We start from the raw sequence: 20,624 nt of genomic DNA, 5'->3' as shown, positions 1-20,624 counted from the left end.
CTTTATCCAGATATCACGATGCCTTCATCAATTACTGTTACAGTGCATGAGTCAGTGAAAACTCAGCCGCCAGAAGCACCGTTCACCATTTGCAGCGCTCTCGAAATGGTCTACGGGTAGCAGCGGTAGAGGGACACTCATATTGTTCTCCAGTCTCTGCAGACACCTTGTCCGAATGGAGATATGGGCAACTCTGTCTTCCCAGGTGCCTGCGCTCTAGGCCATCTTGATCGACGTCGAAAACGTTCATCTTGCTCCATGATATTTGGCCCATCGATGGTAATGACCCACACTCGGGAATTTTGATCAGATCGCACTCGGTCGCTATCTAGGGTCATAAAGAATATACAACTGGCCGTAGCGTGACGTCCTTTGCCGCAATCGAAGGGGGCATTGTAAGTAGTGAGTCATCAGTGGAGCGAATGCGCTGATACCTCTCTGGCAGCGTTAAATATCCGATGTATGATACTATCCATAACGAGTAATTTATGGCATTTTGATCGATAAAGCGTACCCATGGTATAGTGCTAACGCCACCGTTTCACAGGCGTCGGAAGGCCCTGATATGGATTGTATCATGCATGTCATAGATTGGCCGCGTGCCGCAGCAGAATGACAAACGCGGCCACATATATACCGTGTAATCGATGCCTGCGTCGCAGAAACTTACCCTGACCACTATGTCTAGCGCAAAAGTATGGTTTGGTGAGAAGTCTCAGCGCAACACAAGTGTGGCTATAGCTGACTTGATTCTGTGGCAGTCACTGGAGCCTCATCTGGATTCGGGCTCCATGTCACCGAATGCGCCCTCCGCCATGGTGATAAGGTTGTCGCAACACTGCGAAGGCCGCCCATGCTTGCAGAGCTAGCGGCACAATACCCTTCTTCGCAGCTGCTCGTCCTCAAGATGGACGTCACCGAGGCAGAAGACGTCTCGAAGGCCTTTGCGGATGCCAAGGCCCACTTTGGACGCATCGATGTCGTGTTCAACAACGCCGGTTTGGGTCACATGGGGGAGTTGGAAGGCACACCGGAGGAGTTTGCGCGAGCTGTACTCGAAGTGAACTTCTGGGGCGCTGTCAAAGTGACAAAGGAGGCAGTTCGCTTCTTCCGAGAGGAGAACAACCCGCAGGGAGGGCTGCTACTCCAGAACTCATCGATGATGGGCCTTATCGCTAGTCAATGCACCCCGTTCTACGTGGCAGCGAAGTGGGGTGCGTTGTCTATGCTTTGGTTCTTATTAAACATACCTCACACGACTTACTCTACAGCTCTTGAGGGAGCGACCCAATCGCTGTCAATGGAGCTGGATCCTGCGTGGAATATTAAGGTAAGCACTCAGTCTTCCCAAGCAATGCATTGACCTCAAGCTTCGTTTCAGCTCATACTGGTTGAGCCAGGATGGTTCCGAACGGGAATAGCAAGTGCCGCGCTCCGGGCACCCGTTCACCCAGCCTACAAAGAAAGCCCAGGAGTCGTTAAGTTTCGTGAGTGGGCTGCCACCAATCCACTGGAGCCCGGAGATCCAGCCAAGGCCGCGGAGGCGATCTTGAAAATCGCTGATCTCCCAGATCCTCCTCTCCGATTTCCCCTTGGACGTGATTGTATTGCATCTGTGAAGAACAGAGATGATAAGTTGCGGGATGTGATAGAAGAATATGGGCATTGGTCGGATGGGTTAGACGTGGAGTGAGGCTCGATGAACGAATGACTGTCAATTTTCTGGCAGAGAACAAGACTGTATGTGATCACGTAAGGAATCTTTTATCAAATTCGGAACGGTATATCAGGTATGGATCAGTTTAGCGCTCACTCTCGTAGCGCGAGAAATACCGCACAACGAAATATATACCAAAGTGTTATGTAAGTGCCAGGAGGCGCACCTCACTTGATTCCGTTTTCACAGCTTGTACCGTCCTACATATCGCATACCAAGGACAGGTGCCGGGTAGGCGATTAAGTTTCTTTGGCAAGCGTCAAGAGACTCGGCTTATCTACACGATTGGAGTGCACGCGTATATCGCAGTGGTATGCTCGCGGTTGACCAAGTACCGCGGAGCAGTTACCGAGGCGTCGTCCGGACTCGGACTGAACGTGACCGAATCCGCTCTCTGCAACGGCGATATGGTCACAGCGACGCTTAGGAAGCTATCCGGGCCCACCAATCTAGCCACACAATACCCCTCTTCCCAGTTGCTCGCCCTTAAGATGGACGTTACCGAGCTGGAAGACGTCTCGAAGGCCTTTGCGGATGCCAAGGCCCACTTCGGGACGCGTCGTGTTTAATAACGCCGGGACCAGCCATTTGGGCGAGATTGAAGGCACGTCGGAGGCGATCGCGCGTAGCATGTTCGATGTGAACTTTTGGAGAGCGGCAAAGGTGACGAAAGAGGCGGACAGGTTCTTCCAAGAGGAGAACAACCCGCAAGGTGGGGTCCTGCTCCAGAACTCCTTTGCGCTGGGCCGCACGGTGGTTCCGTGTATAGCATTCTATGTCGCCGCGAGGTGGGGTACGTGATTGGCTGATGTACGTCTTGGGAGACGTACCGCACCTGACCGCCCGTGTTGGCAGCCCTTGAGGCCTTGAGGACTGACCGAGTCGCTTTCCATGGAGCTGGATCCCGAGTGGAATCGCAAGGTAAGGAATCGCATACTTTTGCTGAGACTCGCAAAGACGTACAGCCACTGTAGCTCGTATTGTTCGCACCAGGATGCTCTCAAGCAGAGATGATGGCCTCTTTGCGCCAGGAACCCATCCACTCAGCCTATAAAGACAGCCCTGTCGCTATATACCATGAGTGGATCGAGAGTAAACCATCTCTGTCCGGGGACGCAGTGAAGGCCGCAGAAGTGATCTGGAAAGTCGCCAGCCTTCCAGACCCTCCTCTCAGGCTCTCAGGCTCCCCCTCGGAAGAGATAGTATCGGCCTTTTAGGGAACAGGGACGATAAGCTGCGCGCTGCGATAGGAAAGTATGGGCACTGGTCAGATGGATTAGACGCTGATGATGGGGATGAAATCAATGACTTACTATGCTCCGAATGGCACCATCTGCTCCCGCGACTCTTAGCAACCTGCATTGCGAGCGTTGAATCCTACCCTGCTTCCTACAGTACGGAGGAGGCGCCCACCCAGGATAATATTGAGTCGATACGAATGATGCGGCGGAAAGCCCATAACGCCGCACTACTCCTTGCTACTGAGCAACAACAGCCTGCGCTCAGACTGTAGCGACCATCGTCAAACACTCCTTGCAGCGCACATTGACCATTGTGTTGATTACGCACCAGTCCGTTCAGCTTCGCGTGGTCAATATGCCCAACTACGAGACAATCACCACGTGAATGGAGTCATACGCTGGCAATGGTATGTGGCCTTTCGGACTAGAGTCATGAATTCGACGTGAGTGCTGGTCGGCTGTCATCGTGAACATAGTGTGTTATTCTTAGGCAACAGTGAGCGCACCGTCGATCCCCATCATTGTGCGCGTCGGCTTGCCAACTCAAGTACTCAACAGCCAGGGCCCAGATATGGTGCCGTACAGCAGGACAGGTTATCGAAGGACCCGGATCCGATTTATCGTCTGCTGAGGTTCAAAAACACGGACCCAAGACTGGAGACAGAATCGGATGTGGCAAAGGCAGGGAGCACCGGTCAAGTTGAACGTTTTTACCGGTAACGGGATCAGTGATGCCGCCCCCGGAATATGGGGCCCCGCGCTCCGCCCCCCGCGTTGCTCGGGATCATACATTACCGGGATTCGAACATACTGCAGATGAACGCAACTAATCGCAAACGATGAAGGCAAATCCGTCACTTGCTCGATGGGTCCGAGGGAGCCTTGCTGATCTTCCCGCAAAAGGCAATGAATCTTGGAGCATGTGAACAGTGCTGAGGACTGGCCTCGGCGGCCAGGGGACTTCTGCACACAGCTTGCTCATCGACCGCCATCATCTCAGCCGCCTCTGGCGACTAGCCACGGTCTGCAGACGACTCGGCGGCTCAGAAATACGTTCCGTACGCCGCTTGCGGTCTCCCGAGCGCGGGCAGGACCGGGTCCTCAGAGCACAGAACGGAAGTCACGAGACGCCGACATTGCCTTTTTCGGAATAGGCATCTCATGCTGAATGTAGCGCGGAATGCTATAAGACCAACCCCTCTCCACTCCCCTCTCCTTGCATCCCCCCGCCTCCTCTTCCTTCCTTCGTCGTCGCGCAACTTATTCTTACGCCCTTGTTCGTCTCTTGTTTGTGCAGAATCAGTAGGTTGCTCCTCAATCGCAGCTCTGACACGAGTCATGCCGCAGGTCATTTCAACCGTCCTACAGTATGACTCGGATGCAGGTCTCATTTATTTCGTCGTCTACCCATCCTGCCAGTGGACAGCACTGGTGATGTACTTTGTCCAACATTATATAACTGGATGTTGGCGATCGACTTCTACCTTCTGCGACCATCTCCGCGTACATTGTAACATGAGCTAACGCGTTAGGACATTTCCTCGCAGACGTCCCCAACCATGGCTTACCGAACCCCCTACGTGACGCCCCACATTCTGCACAAGAACTATGCGCAAGCATTCGATGCCGAGCCTAGCAAATGTGTGTCCCTTCTGCTTCTACTGCGCGCATATACTCACCTTTTCACGTAAACAGTGGTCGGCCGGGACTTGGAGTACTTCTCCCAGGCTGGCTTCGACATGGACCGAATCTCCATCAAGCGCAATGCTCCGATCGCACAGCTCTACGAGGATGCCATTCGGAACGAGGGTGCCATCATCTCATCGTCTGGTGCGCTCATCAACTTCTCCGGCAAGAAGACTGGGCGTAGCCCCAAGGACAAGCGCATTGTCTACGAAGAGACGAGCAAGGACGAGATTTGGTGGGGCTCTGTTAACATCATGATGGACGAGCGTGAGTTGAGATATCCTATGAGGTCTCTTGTATTGGCTCAGTCTTCGCTGCAGATACTTTTGAAATCAACCGCGAGCGTGCAATTGACTACCTCAACACCCGTGACAACGTTTACGTCTTCGATGGATTCGCTGGTGTGCGTACCCTACGTCTCGACGGATAACACAAAATCAGCTGAACGCGCTCATGATTTCACCAACAGTGGGATCCGAAGTACCGCATTAAAGTCCGGGTCATCTGCGCGCGTGCATATCATGCTCTCTTCATGGTAGGCGCCCACTGCGGTCCGCGCGATCTACTCTCTCTGACGTCATGCATCATGCGCAGAACAACATGCTCATTCGCCCCACTGAGGAGGAGCTAAAGGACTTCGGCGAGCCGGACTTCATCATCTACAATGCAGGCCAATTCCCCGCAAACCGGTTCACGAAAGGTATGTCGTCGACGACATCGGTCGAGATCAACTTCAAGCGCATGGAGATGGTTATCCTCGGCACCGAGTACGCGGGTGAGATGAAGAAGGGCGTCTTCTCCGTCATGGTGATTGTGTTCACGCGCCTATTTTCGTCGACTGGGCTGACGTAGTATTCCTAGCATTATTTGCAACCTGTCAAGTTTGGTCAGCTGTCGCTACACTCGTCCGCCAACGTTGGCATTGACAATGGCGACGTGACGCTTTTCTTTGGGCTGTCCGGCACGGGGAAGACGACGCTGTCTGCGGACCCGCGGCGCCTGCTCATCGGTGACGACGAGCACGTGTGGTCGGACACGGGTGTGTTCAACATAGAAGGCGGGTGCTATGCCAAATGCATCAACCTGTCGCAGGAGAAGGAGCCCGAAATCTTCAACGCGATCCGGTTCGGAGGTCTACTCGAGAATGTGGTGTACAACCCCCTTACGCGCGAACCGGACTACGATGATGTGAGCATCACGGAGAACACGCGCTGCGCGTACCCGATCGAGTATATCCCGAACGCAAAGATCCCCTGCATCGTCGATCGCCAGCCGAGCAACATCATCATGCTCACTTGCGACGCGTTCGGCGTGCTGCCGCCGGTGAGCAAGTTGACGCCCGAGCAGGCGTCCTACCACTTCCTCGCCGGATACACTTCGTGAGTAGCTTCTCATTTTGCGTATTGCATCCTCGCTGACATCCGCTCAGGAAGACCCCGGGTACGGAGGACGGCGTCTTGGAGCCCATCCCGACGTTCTCGACGTGCTACAGCGCACCCTTCATCGTGCTGCACCCGGGGCGGTACGCGGAGATGCTCGCAGAGCGCATGTCGAAGCACAAGGTGGACTGCTGGCTGATCAACACGGGCTGGACGGCCGGCAAGTACGGAACGGGCAAGCGGTGCCCGCTCAAGTACACGCGCATGATCGTCGATGCGGTGCACTCCGGCGCGCTCGCGCAGGCCGAGTACGAGACGTTCGGGACGTTCGGTCTGCAGGTCCCGACGCACATCGAGGGTGTGCCGCGTGAGCTGCTCAACCCGCGTCTCGCTTGGGCGGATAAGGAGGCCTTCGAGCGCGAGGTGCGCAAGCTCGCGGGCATGTTCCAGAAGGCGTTCGCGCTGTATGAGCAGGACGTAGACGAGAAGGTGCGCCTTGCGGGGCCGCAGGTCGCGTGAGCATGGACGGTCTTAATACATAGATTACCTGGATTGGTTCGTTATCTGTCTCTCCCACAACATACTACGTGTATTGGCATTGCAATGTACTATTTTTACAACATTTGGACGCCACAAACGAACGTGAACGACTCATCTGGTCGAAGTATCGTTAAGTTTGACATCAGAAACTGACTCACCGTGGAATAGGCCAAAAGTACGACAGTTATGATTTAGAGGGGAGTACTGGGATATGACCTGTGCCCAGCTAACAAGGTAGTCAGCGTCGTTCGGTGCTGGGTCGCACCTTCCAAACCATGTAACCAATGTGAGACTCAAGAAAAGCTCTCATCGCAGACGACGTCCCGCCTGCTCAAGCTCCCCAATACTCACCGAAAGCTGTGCAGACCCAATCATCCGATAAATCAAACTCATTCTGCAGAACGCCGCGCCAGGAGTTCAGCACTAATTCCCGATGAAGGTACGTGGTATATAAAATTCAGCTGGTACGATTAGGTCGCATGGACAGATCATACGAGGCTAATTCGAGATGAGACAAGACGAGACTACGAGCCATTACGCCTGGCCCCTAAGCGATGGATCAAGTTCTCCTTGAACCAGTATCAACTACTCAGCGGCAACCTGCTCCGACCACGATTCATACTGATCGAGAGTTGCTCGCAGCTCCTCCATGTGATCCCTGATATTTTGGACGGAATCCTTGCCCAAAGGGAACCGCAGTGGAGGATCTGGCATTGACGCAACGCGGTAGATCACCTCTACGCCTTTGGCGGTGTCTCCTGACATGAGTGGGTTGGCGTCCAATTGATCGTGCACGGCTGCGACAGGCAGGTGGGCATACGCGGGATGAATAGGTACCCGTATCATCGATCCTGCCATAATGTCCGTGCGGAACCAACCAGGAATCACCAACGTTATCTAGTCACGTGTAATGTTAATAACCACATAGGTATTCGATTCGAAAAATGCAATACCTTGATATTCCAGGCAGGATCGAGGGACATCACAAGCGATTCGGTCAAGCCTTCAAGCGCTGTATAGAATTTAAAAGACCGGCAGGATACATGTCGACGAACATCCTCACCGAATTTGGTTGCGCAATAAAATGGGACCGCGGGATTTCCGTGATGACCTAGCGCAGACGAGTTTTGCAAAAGGCGTCCACCGGCGGGCTTGTTCTCCTCCCGGAAGAAGCGGACGGCTTCCCTCGTGACATTGACCGCACCCCAGAAATTTACCTCGAAGTTCGATCGAGCAAGTTCATCGCTCGTTTCTTCCACACCGCCTAAGACTCCGAAGCCAGCATTGTTGAAGACGACGTCAATGCGACCAAAATGCTTTCCTACGGCAGCGAACACATCAAGGATCTCCTGAGGCTTTGTCACGTCGAGCTTGATGACAAGAAGCCGGTCGGGAGGGTACTGGGTAGACAACTCTGAGAGTACTTCGGGTTTCCGCAGCGTCGCCGCGACACAATCGCCGTGTCTGAGTGCGCATTCGGTCATATGTCGACCAAAGCCGGAGGACGATCCAGTGACTAGTCGAGAAGAAACACTGTCAGTAGATTTGACTTCAAATGCACACAAGAATATAAACTGACTGAGCCACACCCGAGGCGACATAGCCGGGTAGTAAGGATCTTCAGAGGGCCTGTTTGTAAAGAGTGTCTTCGCTTGCGACAATTATATAGCAACATGCCAGGCGCGTTGTCCAACCACAATTCCGACAATCGTGCAACGGAGACAAAATCCCCCGTGCTATAAGGTTCTGTTCTATAGGCGCTTCAGCGTGAATGGAAGCCAAGTCTCATTACGCAACCCGCAACCGCCGCTGTGCTAGGTATGAGGCGCAATCTGAAGAATCCTCATGTGATGCACAAGGCAGATTGGGGTTGTCAGATCGGGGATAGCGGCTATACTGATCTGTCAAATGTCAGCGATTAGCGGCCGCCTGATTGCAAAGTAATGCGCGGCAAGTCGTAGACACTATCAGCCGCTCCATCACACACAATGTCGCTCATTGCAACATCTGTACCTATTGGAAAGACACGGCCAGGGTCCAAGATCAGGGTTTACTGTGGGGACATATCGAGTCAGCGAGCCAATCATATGCCCTACGACAGATACAATTTGCAGGAACGCACGTTGTGATTACGAAGAGAGGTTTTGCAGATAATCATCGACATGCTGAACCTCCAGCACGGTCGGACAAATGTCGGCATGTGACGTGCGTCAACCTAACAGGGCCTAACGTTTCCTTTCTGTCTTGTCCGCACAAAACGCGCGCGTAGGCGCTGCTGCGATATTCATGTCAGCGTATATCGACACGGATGATGTTTGGCGCACAAACCTTTTCGCTAAAGTAGATACAACATTCGAACAGCATGTTAGATATAATACATGAATACCGCTGATTTTGAAACTACAAACACTCCAGAGGAGGTAGCTGAGTTACCGTTACCGCTGATGCGACCCCGCGATCCCAAAAAGGCCACCTATTCCGTTTCTCACAAGGCGCTCAGCGTCGCAAAAGACCTACTCGACATCCAGCTCGTCTGACCATGATCCGTATTGGTCCATGATAGTGGTGAGCTTCGCAATTTGCTTCCTGAACGACTCGTTGCAGTCCCTGCCGAGAGGAAAGCGAACAGGAGGATCAGGCAAGTTGGCGACCGCGTAAATCACTTCTACAGCCTTCTCGGTGTCACCACGAACAAGGGGGTTGCCATCGAGATGCTTATGATATGTGGCAGCAGGTAGGTGTGCATACGCGGGATGCACTTGGCTGCGATCCATGTTGCTGCTCAGAACGTCTGTGCGGAACCAGCCAGGCTCGATCAGAGTGATCTACGACACCCAGCCAGCAGTCAAACGTCAGCGATGTAGACATCAAGCATCGAATAGATATGCAGCACCTTGATGTTCCATGCAGGGTCAAGGCTCGAAGCAAACGACTCACTCAACCCTTCCAGAGCTAGAGACACGGATATCCCGTCAGAAGTTACTGAGAGAACAAATTCATTCTCGTGACTACTCACCGAATTTCGACGCGACATAGAATGGAATACCTGCGTCAGGAGTGAATCCCAAGACGGAAGAGTTCTGCAGCAGTCTTCCGCCGGATGGCTTATTCTCCTCGCGAAACCACCTGACGGCCTCTTTACTAACATTGACCGCACCCCAAAAATTGACCTCGAACACTGCGCGCGCGGCCTCGTCGGTTGCACCTTCGACATCTGCCAACAGGGCATAGCCGGCGTTGTTGAATACGACGTCGATGCGGCCGAAGTGCCTGCCAGCCTCGGTAAAAGTGTCGAGGATCTCTTGGTGGTTGGTGACGTCGAGCTTCAGGACGAGCAGCTGGTCGGGGCTGAATTGTTCTGCGAGGTCCGCGAGCATGGCGGGTTTCCTCAACGTCGCGGCCACTTTGTCTCCATTCCTGAGGACACACTGGGTCATCAGGCGACCGAAACCAGTGGACGACCCTGTGACTATGAAAAAGTCAGCACGTATGATGAATCAGACGTTGTGACAAGCCTTACTAAACCAGACTCTAGGAGCTTTCAAAGTCATCGTGAGGGATGTATGGTGTCTGAGTCTGAGAAGAGGCCTGAAGCTTGCATGATTTACTTCGCGTATCTTATATGCTTGCATGGACGTGACGTAATATCCTGTATGTCCGGAATCCCTGGTAGATTAGTGCTAGGGTAGAGTTCAGAGCTAGCCCTTCCAGATACTACCTCCTATCGCATCCGTGAAATAGGATTTGACACTGGTACGCGGACGCAGTAACGTTCTGTGATATTGATCATGCTCTATGCATGGAAGCTCACGGTGTCTTGTTATAAGGAAAACGGCGTATTTGTTCCAAGACCCAAGAAAGCTGCGGGATAGAGCGCAACGGGCAGGTTACCTTCCTCAAATATGCACCTAAATGCAGAGACGGTATATTGACTTCACACTCACAAGAACCCTACTCTATGTCGGAGGGTTTCCTCGACGAAAGGTCCAAGTGTTCGAACATTTACATATTAGGGGATTGTGTGTCGTCTGCCGGTCCCATTATGCATGCCATGCAAAGGTTTATTGCCCCCACACTCGCCAGGCCTATGTCAGACCATGAATGGAACCTTGAGTCTTGGTCAAATGTACACAGGCTTCGACTCACCTTTTGGTACGTATGCGCGTTCAACAACAGCATTGACTGCACAGATTTGTCTTCAACTGAAATGACACCCTTGCAATCTAGTCGACGACAACTGGGGATAGTGCGGTGATTGAAGACAACGGACAACGGACAACGGGAAGATATCTATAGCAGCGTTGTGTTGTAGGAATAAAACGAACGCGCGACTACATGCGATCATTACATAATGCGATCAGATCTACTGCACGCACAAGTTCCACCAAACCTCAAACATTCCTCGAAATTCAGGAACACATACTGGGAATTTCCTGTTGGAACTCGGTGTGAAAATACCAAGGCACAGAGAAAGTCCGACACGTAAAAAACGACAAGCCTATTATTAGAGATGAGGAAGGGGTAGAAGCTGATCAGAGAGCATAACCGGTGCTTTCTGACAAGTGTCAAGGAGGCATGCAGAAATCATCATGTGTTCAATTCCGCCTGGCGATGCATGGAAGTTTTTGGTCTGTCAAATCAGCACGACAGGGACTACTCCCGGAGCATGATGCGGACGAGATGAAGTACAACAATGCAATAATACTCCTTAGAGAAAAGTCCCGAGTCCGACACCGATATTTTCTCTGCCACTTCTGTCGGGCTTACCTCGGACTACTTATGGGCTCGTCACCGGACTAGCTTTGACTAAGTTTCAGGTTCAACGTTCAACAGCAGCGCTTGCTTTGCAACAATCAGTCGCCGCGGCCGACTCGCGTGAAAAGGACATGAACAACTCGCAAGGTCATCCGGCAAGCTATTGCTCTCACCAATGTATACGCTTGTTGAAGATCGTCACTCGGAAGTATAGCAGGATTGTGAGTGAAAAGCAGGAATGGATGTGAACATAAGACACACAACTTGACGTACCCTGAACTAGCTTTAAACAACGTCACATGTAATTGGTAGCACGTGAGTTCAGTGGACTGATAATAAATAGCGAAGCGCAATCACCGCTTTCGTTCCTCAGTCTGCCCCAGCCGTTGAAGCTTCTACGGCCTACCAAAGTACCGGTCATCTTATTTCATACATTCTTTCCCAATACTGCGGCTAAGATCCGAGGCGCCAGTGATATGGAAGGCTGAAAACGCCTTCGTTCTTACCCTTGTGCGGCAAAAGTACTGATAAACGACTGGCTAGCCATAGGTTGGCAATATCCGTGAAGATTCGTAACCTCTTTGGCACTATCTACATGAACACTTAGCCTCATCTTCAAGCAATGCTTGAGCCCGATGAGGTGGTTCATTCTCTATATGTTGCGAGACGCTGCGCATGCTACCCGGCGTATATCTTCACCGTGGTATGGACAATCTAGAAACCTTAGACCCTGACGGAGCTCATCCGACGCACTATGACTCAATTGGACATCTTACAATGCTTCGAATTTTCTGCTCAGTATGTGCTTTCGCTTTTGATACATTCAACCATTCCTCATATTGTTTTACCACGGCATGCTCTGCTCCACACGACCTCAAGACAGTCACTACGAATCGGGGATCGCAGGAGGGCCGGCTCAGGAGGAATATTGACGACCTTGCAATTAACCCTGATGCATTTATTGGGAACCGAGAAAAGCCAAGTTTCCATCAGTATACTCACGGATTTCGGCGAGATGAAGGTGAGTGTAGGCGGGGTGTGTTGTGGTTCGGGGCATGTAAGGATTCATGAGATCGGTCCTAAGCCATCTTTCCTCTACCAGTACAATCTACAAATGGTCATTCAATCCAAGTATGTGCGATCAACGGAGTGTTCGAAATATGACTGACCTTGATATTCCATTCCGGATCTGGCTCGATGGTCAACGTATTGGTCAGTCCTTCCATATCTATGGGCGTGTTGGTATCGCACCATACAGACGTTGTGGTAGGGTCAAGTGTCTCACTGGCCGAAATTGCAGGGAGGCGTCTTGCAAGCGCGGGCCGCGCGCTTCGTGTTTCCGACACCGATCGCGCTGACACTGTATCTATCGCTAGACTACCCCGACCTCCTCACACCATCTCAACCGCTTCACCTCGTACTCTACAACCGGACGAAGACGCATCGCACCTCACGTAGGAGCCGGCACAGCGTGCGAAGACCAAGGACAATAAGATAAGACACGCGCATGAGGCGTGCAGGTCGGCAGAAGATAGCTTGTTCATTCTTTTCTTCTTCTCTTCACTCCTGTAACCTTCGTCCTGGACAGCCCGAGCGACGCGGATTGCACGCGGGACGTAGGGTCGAGCGCGTGATCATGCCTCCTCTGCTTGTTGGGGGGGCAACGCGTTCGTAAATAGAGTCGAGAATCGTCACGCTGACTCCCCGAACGTAGCCCGCGATCGCATGAAGCTGAGCGACGGTATTGTTCTTTCCCGGCACACCACGACTGATGCTCATGTACTCGACTACTTCATGTGAAGGTTTCTAGGTTGCGGGTATATATGGAGAGGAAACGGGCCTGTACGAGCCAGCGAACCACGCGCAGCTCATATTTCTCTTAATCTATATATTCGAATCCTTTGCTGGACCCTCGGCGACCCTCTCGCTCCTCCTCAAAGTCTACGAATCCTCCCAGGTACGCGATCCTCTTTTCGCGATTCACTCCTTCCAGTCTCAGCTAGCGCTGGGGCTATTCTATCTAACCTGATCCCGATCTCTCAGTCCACGAGGAGGCTGAACTAACGTCGACGACACCCGGGTTCCGGTCCCACGAGCACAAAACCCCCACTACGACAACGTCTAGCGTTAGAATGCACTAAACTTAGCAGCCACATAGACCGAGACCCTATCAGGCTCAGTAGTGACGAGTGCTGGAGCAGGACATCTCCTCCAGACCTGCTCTCCCTAGAAGAACCTGACCAACTCCCTGTGGCCGCCCTAGAAGCTCGAGCACAAATAGCGTTTGGGCAAGGTCGCCAGGCGTCCCTTGCAACTCTCCGAGCGCCACTATCTCCGTATTATCAAACACGACATCGATGCCCCCAATGTGAGCGTTCGCGTTGACGAACGCGTTCGAGATGTCCTCCGGCGGAGCAGCTGAGAGTCGGAATATTTCTGGAACATTTCGGTGAGGACGGACCGTCTTCGTAGGATCGCTGCGGCCGTGTCGCCCTTGCGCAGGGTGTACCCAGGTACCCTGTGTCAAACCCCCGACGAGGAATCGGTGGCTGTACGATCTTCGTAGGTCAACGACAATGACACATGATCTGCACCTGGATAATATGCCAAACCAGACCTTCGTTGGCTTTCTGTATTCAACTGTAGGCGCGAATCACACTGAAACGTTCATTTATGATACAGTGTATATGGGCACCCTCTTCGAATGCGTGCCTTCCCAGGTGTCCTCGCAAATGTTGAGTCAATTGTCCACGCAACTGGAAGACACACGCTATGTATCTAACACTGCTGGGAAGATCTACGGCGCACCCAAGTTCCAGTTTATAGGTATGTTATTCCAAGATGATAGTGTTGCAGAAACCAAGACAGCTATCTCATATGGCGGAGCAGTTTGTATCCGAGACTCTGTATACGAATGTTATGCCTGTGATATGATTCCGGAACCCGTAGGCAGGTCAAATTGAGGTATCAGTCGTTTTAATTATCTGTCACATAACTGGGAGGTGCCTCTAAAGCTCCTGGAGTGGTCGCATGAACCAATCTGCGAAGCTCCGCCAACTCTCCGCGCAAGCCCTCAACGTCTTCTACTAGATCTCGATCGGATTGGTTAGAAACACCTGCGGGAACTGCGTCATTGGGAATACCCGAAGCTGCTGTCCTGGCCTCGTGATCTGCGCGTTCTTGAAGAATTTCGCGTTGCTTCTTCTCTGTGATGACGCCGGAGAGAGCTGGAAGGTCATTACCTCGTGCATATGTGTATGGCACGGCTTCAATCGTGCCGCGAGCGACGTTTCGATGTAGTCGGCCATTGCGCCAGTGGAACGTTCTTCTACTCCAGCGCATGGCCAGAATGAGGCTTACGGTACCGATGATACCTCCCAGAACACCGCCGACGATTGCAGATACGTGACTCGAACTTCGAGTGGGATCCTCACTATGTTGGGATACGGCCCCATAGTCTGGCATGGAAATTCCAAGCGTGCTGAAGGTTATATGGGTTTGTCAAGGTCATGAAGGTGATCTGATCGAGCAGCTCACGTTCCCAGTATCAGTGGGGCAAAAATAGCACCTTGTGCAGGACTTTTCCGCGATCAGTCGGCTGCGGGAACCATACTTAAAGCGACATTGCTCACTTTGCTGATCCGTTACACGTGATACCTATGCGGTTGACCTCGTACAGTGTCGGGAATATGCACTGCGTCTGATTATAGGAAGCATGCTCCCATATTCTGGATATCAGCGCATCTCGTACAGTCGAATTGGTTGCAGTCGCAGCAGTAAATGCCAGCCATGCTGGCCATCACAGTGAGAATCGACGTGAAACAAAAGCAGACGTGACGATAGTCATACCTGAATTCACTGTTAGAGTTAGTTCGCTGTCGATGGCTGGACCAAACTCGTCTATGGCAAGTCACGACCAATTCTTGCATCCGAGAGCTGCTATAGCTCACTTTCTGTGTTGTTTAGGAGTAGGTTTGCGTAAAAGGCGGTCTGTTTAGAATAAATCTGCAAGCGGAATTGAACTGTATTGACTTCTGTTCCAGCAGGGTTTGCAAGGACCACATACCATAGAGTTGATTAGTTCAGTTCCAAGAAGAACGTCGGCATATAAATTGTACATTAAAGCCCAAGATGGTAGACAGCCATAACAGAATGGGATCCACGACTGATTGTCTGATGTTACGAGGGAGTCCCATTGGGAGGCCATCTCCGTCACCGCATTCAGAGGGATAACCTGTGGGTGTTGTGAATTCCAGGTCCTTCAAATCAAATCACATGTTGTGACGGTTTGTCATATCACATACGTAGTCCGTAACCTGCGAGAGAATATTTGATGCGGCCCCGAAAGCAACAATGCCTTTTAGGGCAAGATTCGTCATGTTAGCCTCGGTTTGCAAGTCTGCAGACATTCTGGAACAAAGTCAGCGAAATAACGAAGGTGACATTGTGTATGAATGCCCACTGGTTTGTGAATGTGACGCTTTCATCGTTCAAGTAGTATGCCCAATACATAATGAGATCGGACTGTAAGCTAGTTGCATTATGACTATCAGAAGTGGGATTGAAAGCAATAGCCCACATTATGATATATCCAGGAAGGAACAAGTGACCCTTCTTCCTCACCATGTGCTTGCAACCAGCTCAAGTAGACCGAGAGCATAATTAATATGTTTCTGGTCTCTGCAATGGGCCATCAAACACAATACTGGCACACGAAATAAAAAAACCCACGTTCTATTCCCTGTTGATGTGGTGCAACGTTTCCGGAGGCCAAAGGATATGACATCCCTTTCAAGTATACATTTAGCCAAAGACTGTATATTCTGCATATTCATTGACTGCTCACCGACGTCCCGCACTGCATAAGATAGGGTATGCTCAAGGGCCACTTGTGAGTCGAGAAGCGGTCGGAGGAGTGGCCAAACAAAAGAACTGTTGAAATAGAGGAATGTCGGTAGGGCAGCATACAAGACTTCCACCGGTGATACACGGCTGTATGGAATCATCATATTAATATGATTATGAGAATTTAGCAGAGCTTGAAGGTATGATGAGTAAGTGCTCAATGACTCACTTGTCATTGCCAATATTTTTCATGAAGATCTGTACATCAGATGTGTTCCAAGTGATACAATGGTCTATACTCCTATACTGATGCCTGACTCGTAGATGACAAGCGAGGGCTTATGGACAGTACGTCGTCCTGAAGATCGAGCGAGGAAGTCGAGAATGACCACTACCCCAAGTGAGGAGGAGCAGAGACTTGAATGAATAACCAGGTCGAACTTAGAGTTCGACCGACTAATGGTACAACTATTTATACAAGTACCGGCTACGCACGGACCACTGTATCTGTGTGGTTGTGTTAGTAAAGAAGGAAACGTAGTGGTACGATACCAGGCATGAAGTGCGCACGGACCCCATTATGTAAGCTACATAATGTTCAACCTGCGGGTGAGCGCTAAAACAGGTGCCAGTATGGGCGCTAGTAGTACAAGAAATAGAACGGAAAGATAAATGTTTCACCAAGCACCACTCTGGTCCTTAGAAATGGTAATATCTATACTTCCAAAGACTTGCCGAGAAGCAAGAGACACAAGGTCACTGTACTCAGGAGATATTACTGCAGCTGCTTGTGTCAAGTCTTCATCCAGGGACAAAGACCGAGCTGCAGTGTTGGGATAATCGTGCAAGAAGCATCGGATCTAACAGTGGATCAGACTCATTTGAGGGCATGATACGAGAGAACATACCATGTCCTCATTGTCAACATACTCATGCATATAATAGGGAGAGCGAGTTTGCATGGTCCCAGTCCAATTTGCATATATGGCGAAAGGGCGGGCATACCCCACGGACCAGACAAAAGGATTCTGAGTCATAGTAATATTCCCTAAATCCGCGGCAATGGCAAAGGCCGGCAAGTTACTACACATTTAAGTATGAGCAAGGAATATTTGGGATACATGAAGAAACCCCCACTTATCAATAGCACGATAGCTGACATCTCTCTCGTTCATCAGACTTCCAGTTGTCTTGAATGTGTCATGCAAGTCGACATCTTGCCCTGTTTGATAGGTGACATAAGGGGCCTATTGGAAGTGAGCAGGCTAATGAGACAGCACGATTCAATCCTTACATATGATGCAGCAAAAAACACAGTCCCATCATCCACTTGTCCGTTGACCTCCATTTTGTCTGAAATCCCTGATGGTGACTCGACCTTTGCTTCATGGTAAATTACACCATCTAAGATATTGACGTCGGTACTCCATGTGACAACTTGACTTCTGTTCCCTGAGGCCCATTCTACCGGATGCCGAGTATGGGAATATGGGAACATGGTTCACGAGTGAGATATGAAAGCACATGCCTGCAGAGATGTCCGAATATATTTGTACTTGGTGAAACTGTCCGTCGGCGGATGTTGCCTCAAGAGTCAAATATGAGAACGGTATAGACTGGCGTGACCAATCTGAAGGCTAAATAATGCCAGTCAGCAGCGATGTTTGTCATTGTGTACGAAACTAGTGCCTACTTCGATTGGTGTTAGAAATGTGATGTTCAAATTCATCGGACCTGCTTTCAGATTGAAGATGGTCCGGGTTGGGGTGATATGGAAACTATCTAAGCTAGCAGAATGGACCGTGGCATTGTCACCGAGCCACTGATAAGTGAAGTTATCAACTCTGATGTATCCTGTCCAGCCCAATGCCTGACTTGTATTAGTATGTTTTCTATACCACATGGTAGTAAGGACTCACAGATCCCGACCAAAACATCGGGCCATATTCGAGGGTGTGGGCGCTGCCTGCCATACTCTGCCAGCAGCTGAAATACGGCGAACGGACAGCAAGTGGTACAGCGCTGGGCCAGAAAGCCTGTGTTGTGTTACGGCTCAGACATTGAGCCAATATGCAGCAGCATTCAAATAGGACTAGGAATATCAGCAATTTGCGCAGCATATCCGCATGAAAGAGGGCGGAGTAATGGTCGGTGGGTCTCCTAGAGACGAGTCAAGCACAAGAATTCAGTCTGGGTAGTCGGTAATATATACATGATCGTGGCAGTGGATCACTGATTGTGGACACGAACAACGACATAGCCTTGTATTCGTGGTTAGCCATAGAAGCTGTCTCGATGCTGTGAGATGTGACTTGCCTTATGATACAGCGCAAGAATGGCATTCTCACTGTTAGCGACCATCACTACGACCATCGTATGATCTCCAAGCACTATCAGAGTAAGATACGTGCCCGTCAGTAGAAGGCGTCAATGACAGTGTGGGCGCCCGTCAAGCGCGCCTTTGTTTACGATCAAGATACCAATACAACTTCTACTTTTACTGGCATACATCATGACTACCACACCACTCGCTCGGGTTCATCTTCACAGATGGTCACGCTTTCTGTTTGATCATGGATGCAGTGCTGCAGGAGGCGTGTCAAATCGGTAATGGACAGGCTTCCAAGTTTGTTATCATTCACGAGGTCAAGCGACGACGACAGACGTCAGTGTTAATATAGAAATGTGAATTGGATTGAGACACATAGTGACCATCAAGACGCGAATGGTTGCTGCGCGACGGTGTTAATGACGTGCGAGAGCCTGTAGTCGTTGACGGAAGGTTGACAAGCAGGCGAACATATAGACGCTGTGCTCACGCAAGAATTCTGTGCGTCTCTTCAGATAGTAGTAGGCCAGACATCTATGACGAGTGAGCACAGGTTGCATGCACCGTGGATAGATATATTCTATCACCACATCACAAACGACAGCAGCGCCGAGTCCTGCATAGATAAATGCCAGCGACGTCTCGAATCCAGATACAAACCTATGCATATCATTTTCAGTATCTTAAAGACGCGTAATAATTATCACTGACGGCGGGTGTACAAGGGAAACAGCAAAACTACTTATTTGAAGAATAGAGAAGCAGCATCGTTTTAGCTGCAAGCCAAGCGACTGTAAAATACGTTACACCAAGCAAGTGTTAATAGGACGGGAAGGGAAACACTGGAAAGACTAACAGATATGAGCCACTTTCATGGATTCGCGCATGGAGTACCGCGTACAACGCCGCGAACATCGGCGTGGCAAGATAAAGCCACGGCGGATTTTGGAGGTTAACAACGTCCTCAAAAATCGTCGACGGCGTAGTCCCTGACGAGAACTACCGACATTTCTGTATGGTGTCGACGAAGAACGACCAATACACATCGACCTTGAAATGCGATTTAGTACATGAATTACGAACGAGGTTTCGATCATGCATACCGGACAATCCTGTCATTGCTTCAGTTTAGAAGGACGCGGCAGATACGATACAGGAATGCGTTGAGAGCATCTCTTGTGAGGATCGGCTCCAGAAGCGCGTAGGTGCCGCAGGATGATAGTGTCTATTGCAGACTGGTGGATGACGGAAAGAGGGTCCGGCAGATGCGACAGTGCTGCTACAGATGAGAGATAGTATTGCGGAATGGACCAACTCTACATATGTAGCGCGCATGCGGCCTTCTCCGATATATACGAATGGTACAACGAGCACGGAAGTTGAGAGAAATCCTTCTACGTGCATTGTATAGCACAGCCGGATGTTCCAAGTGAGCATGCTTGGGATACATGCTGTGGAGCGGGATCAAAAACCTGATCACTACAGCAGGAACGAAGGGCATGAAGATCACCAACCCGACCTTGTATTATTGAACGACCGGTCTTGGACGCAATAGGTAGCCTGCTGAGCGTCGGCGAACTCAGGTTTGGTCGTCAGTGGTTCTTGAATCAAAGCAGGTGGCATGGGGCGTCGAATCATTTGCGAACGCAGCCACCGCACGTCATCATCATACGCAATGTGTGAGTCACGGAGAAGTTGGGGCACTTACTGAATAGGAACGTAGTCATGAGCCCCTGCATGGGACGAGTCATATTAGTGCTGCAGAAGATCATGATGTCAAACCCGCATTCTCTGTGACCCAACCAACGCTCACGACTGCTCGCCTTGTCGTGCGAATTGCGTGGAATGAGCGGCCAAATTCGCGTATATCCTTTCTGGATATGGTAACAATCAAATCAGGCGACTGTTAGGCCTCTGCGCCAGAGATGTGTTGACCTCGCAGGCTCGCCCACAAGGCACCCCAGATATGAAACGCGTGATTCTGATAGCATCTAGTGGATTATACAACGTGCTGACGAGGGAGGTTTCGCGACATGACGTGGTAATGGCTTACGTAAGCACGAATGGGGATAGAATCGGAGCCTGTAAAAATTGTAGGAGTCCCTGTCACCAGTCTACATAACCTGCCTCTT

The 20,624-nt window shown here is 50.9% G+C and overlaps 8 protein-coding genes across 8 annotated transcripts; 3 read left to right on the top strand and 5 right to left on the bottom strand.

Annotated features, from left to right (window-relative positions):
- Window positions 1-671: 671 nt before the first annotated feature.
- On the top strand, window positions 672-1,791 carry POSPLADRAFT_1166698 (hypothetical protein). Its single transcript, XM_024487932.1, has 4 exons — window positions 672-705; window positions 762-1,214; window positions 1,272-1,330; window positions 1,382-1,791. Exons 1-4 carry the CDS (start codon window positions 681-683, stop codon window positions 1,691-1,693), a joined length of 849 nt encoding a protein of 282 aa, XP_024343529.1. The 5' UTR covers window positions 672-680; the 3' UTR covers window positions 1,694-1,791.
- Window positions 1,792-4,517: 2,726 nt separating this feature from the next.
- Window positions 4,518-6,542, top strand: POSPLADRAFT_1053349 (hypothetical protein; the record flags this gene model as incomplete). The annotated part of the gene is made up of 7 exons (XM_024480389.1): window positions 4,518-4,599; window positions 4,654-4,911; window positions 4,965-5,047; window positions 5,114-5,179; window positions 5,239-5,451; window positions 5,506-6,023; window positions 6,074-6,542. 7 exons carry the CDS (start codon window positions 4,518-4,520, stop codon window positions 6,540-6,542), a joined length of 1,689 nt encoding a protein of 562 aa, XP_024343528.1.
- A 606-nt stretch (window positions 6,543-7,148) lies between these two features.
- On the bottom strand, window positions 7,149-8,164 carry POSPLADRAFT_1053348 (hypothetical protein; the record flags this gene model as incomplete). Its single annotated transcript, XM_024480388.1, has 4 exons — window positions 7,149-7,460; window positions 7,517-7,575; window positions 7,627-8,079; window positions 8,143-8,164. The coding sequence occupies 4 exons, from the start codon at window positions 8,162-8,164 to the stop codon at window positions 7,149-7,151; spliced, it is 846 nt and encodes a 281-aa protein (XP_024343527.1).
- Window positions 8,165-9,076: 912 nt separating this feature from the next.
- POSPLADRAFT_1130752 (hypothetical protein) lies at window positions 9,077-10,114 on the bottom strand (the record flags this gene model as incomplete). The annotated part of the gene is made up of 4 exons (XM_024483986.1): window positions 9,077-9,388; window positions 9,457-9,515; window positions 9,580-10,032; window positions 10,084-10,114. The coding sequence occupies 4 exons, from the start codon at window positions 10,112-10,114 to the stop codon at window positions 9,077-9,079; spliced, it is 855 nt and encodes a 284-aa protein (XP_024343526.1).
- Window positions 10,115-11,698: 1,584 nt separating this feature from the next.
- Window positions 11,699-13,226, top strand: POSPLADRAFT_1038709 (hypothetical protein). The gene is made up of 4 exons (XM_024477432.1): window positions 11,699-12,116; window positions 12,198-12,339; window positions 12,403-12,449; window positions 12,536-13,226. The coding sequence occupies exons 1-4, from the start codon at window positions 12,073-12,075 to the stop codon at window positions 12,774-12,776; spliced, it is 474 nt and encodes a 157-aa protein (XP_024343524.1). The 5' UTR covers window positions 11,699-12,072; the 3' UTR covers window positions 12,777-13,226.
- On the bottom strand, window positions 12,687-13,184 carry POSPLADRAFT_1038711 (hypothetical protein). Its single transcript, XM_024477433.1, has one exon. It carries the CDS (start codon window positions 13,095-13,097, stop codon window positions 12,879-12,881), a length of 219 nt encoding a protein of 72 aa, XP_024343525.1. The 5' UTR covers window positions 13,098-13,184; the 3' UTR covers window positions 12,687-12,878.
- A 268-nt stretch (window positions 13,227-13,494) lies between the features above and the next one.
- POSPLADRAFT_1133066 (hypothetical protein) lies at window positions 13,495-16,742 on the bottom strand (the record flags this gene model as incomplete). Its single annotated transcript, XM_024484297.1, has 12 exons — window positions 13,495-13,867; window positions 14,088-14,115; window positions 14,315-14,799; window positions 14,951-15,110; window positions 15,269-15,308; window positions 15,385-15,552; window positions 15,623-15,728; window positions 15,781-15,842; window positions 15,898-15,998; window positions 16,165-16,310; window positions 16,393-16,421; window positions 16,659-16,742. The coding sequence occupies 12 exons, from the start codon at window positions 16,740-16,742 to the stop codon at window positions 13,495-13,497; spliced, it is 1,782 nt and encodes a 593-aa protein (XP_024343523.1).
- A 281-nt stretch (window positions 16,743-17,023) lies between these two features.
- POSPLADRAFT_1132468 (hypothetical protein) lies at window positions 17,024-18,283 on the bottom strand (the record flags this gene model as incomplete). Its single annotated transcript, XM_024484218.1, has 5 exons — window positions 17,024-17,246; window positions 17,301-17,410; window positions 17,479-17,615; window positions 17,847-18,033; window positions 18,065-18,283. The coding sequence occupies 5 exons, from the start codon at window positions 18,281-18,283 to the stop codon at window positions 17,024-17,026; spliced, it is 876 nt and encodes a 291-aa protein (XP_024343522.1).
- Window positions 18,284-20,624: the final 2,341 nt, after the last annotated feature.

Source organism: Postia placenta (assembly GCF_002117355.1).
Source record: "Postia placenta MAD-698-R-SB12 unplaced genomic scaffold POSPLAscaffold_2, whole genome shotgun sequence".
Lineage (NCBI taxonomy): Eukaryota > Fungi > Basidiomycota > Agaricomycetes > Polyporales > Adustoporiaceae > Rhodonia > Rhodonia placenta.
This window is presented reverse-complemented; position numbering and strand designations above follow the sequence as displayed.

What these genes read in the sequence shown, in the direction of transcription:
- POSPLADRAFT_1166698 (XM_024487932.1), top strand. Translation starts at nt 681, where the DNA reads ATGTCTAGCGCAAAAGTATGGTTTG. An exon ending in TAGCGCAAAAGTATGGTTTG is followed by an intron (nt 706 to 761) that starts GTGAGAAGTCTC and finishes ATTCTGTGGCAG; the next exon opens with TCACTGGAGCCTCATCTGGA. An exon ending in ATCCTGCGTGGAATATTAAG is followed by an intron (nt 1,331 to 1,381) that starts GTAAGCACTCAG and finishes GCTTCGTTTCAG; the next exon opens with CTCATACTGGTTGAGCCAGG.
- POSPLADRAFT_1038709 (XM_024477432.1), top strand. Translation starts at nt 12,073, where the DNA reads ATGACTCAATTGGACATCTTACAATGCTTCGAATTTTCTGCTCA. An exon ending in CGGATTTCGGCGAGATGAAG is followed by an intron (nt 12,340 to 12,402) that starts GTGAGTGTAGGC and finishes ATCGGTCCTAAG; the next exon opens with CCATCTTTCCTCTACCAGTA. An exon ending in CAAATGGTCATTCAATCCAA is followed by an intron (nt 12,450 to 12,535) that starts GTATGTGCGATC and finishes CGTATTGGTCAG; the next exon opens with TCCTTCCATATCTATGGGCG.
- POSPLADRAFT_1038711 (XM_024477433.1), bottom strand. Translation starts at nt 13,097, where the DNA reads ATGAGCATCAGTCGTGGTGTGCCGGGAAAGAACAATACCGTCGCTCAG.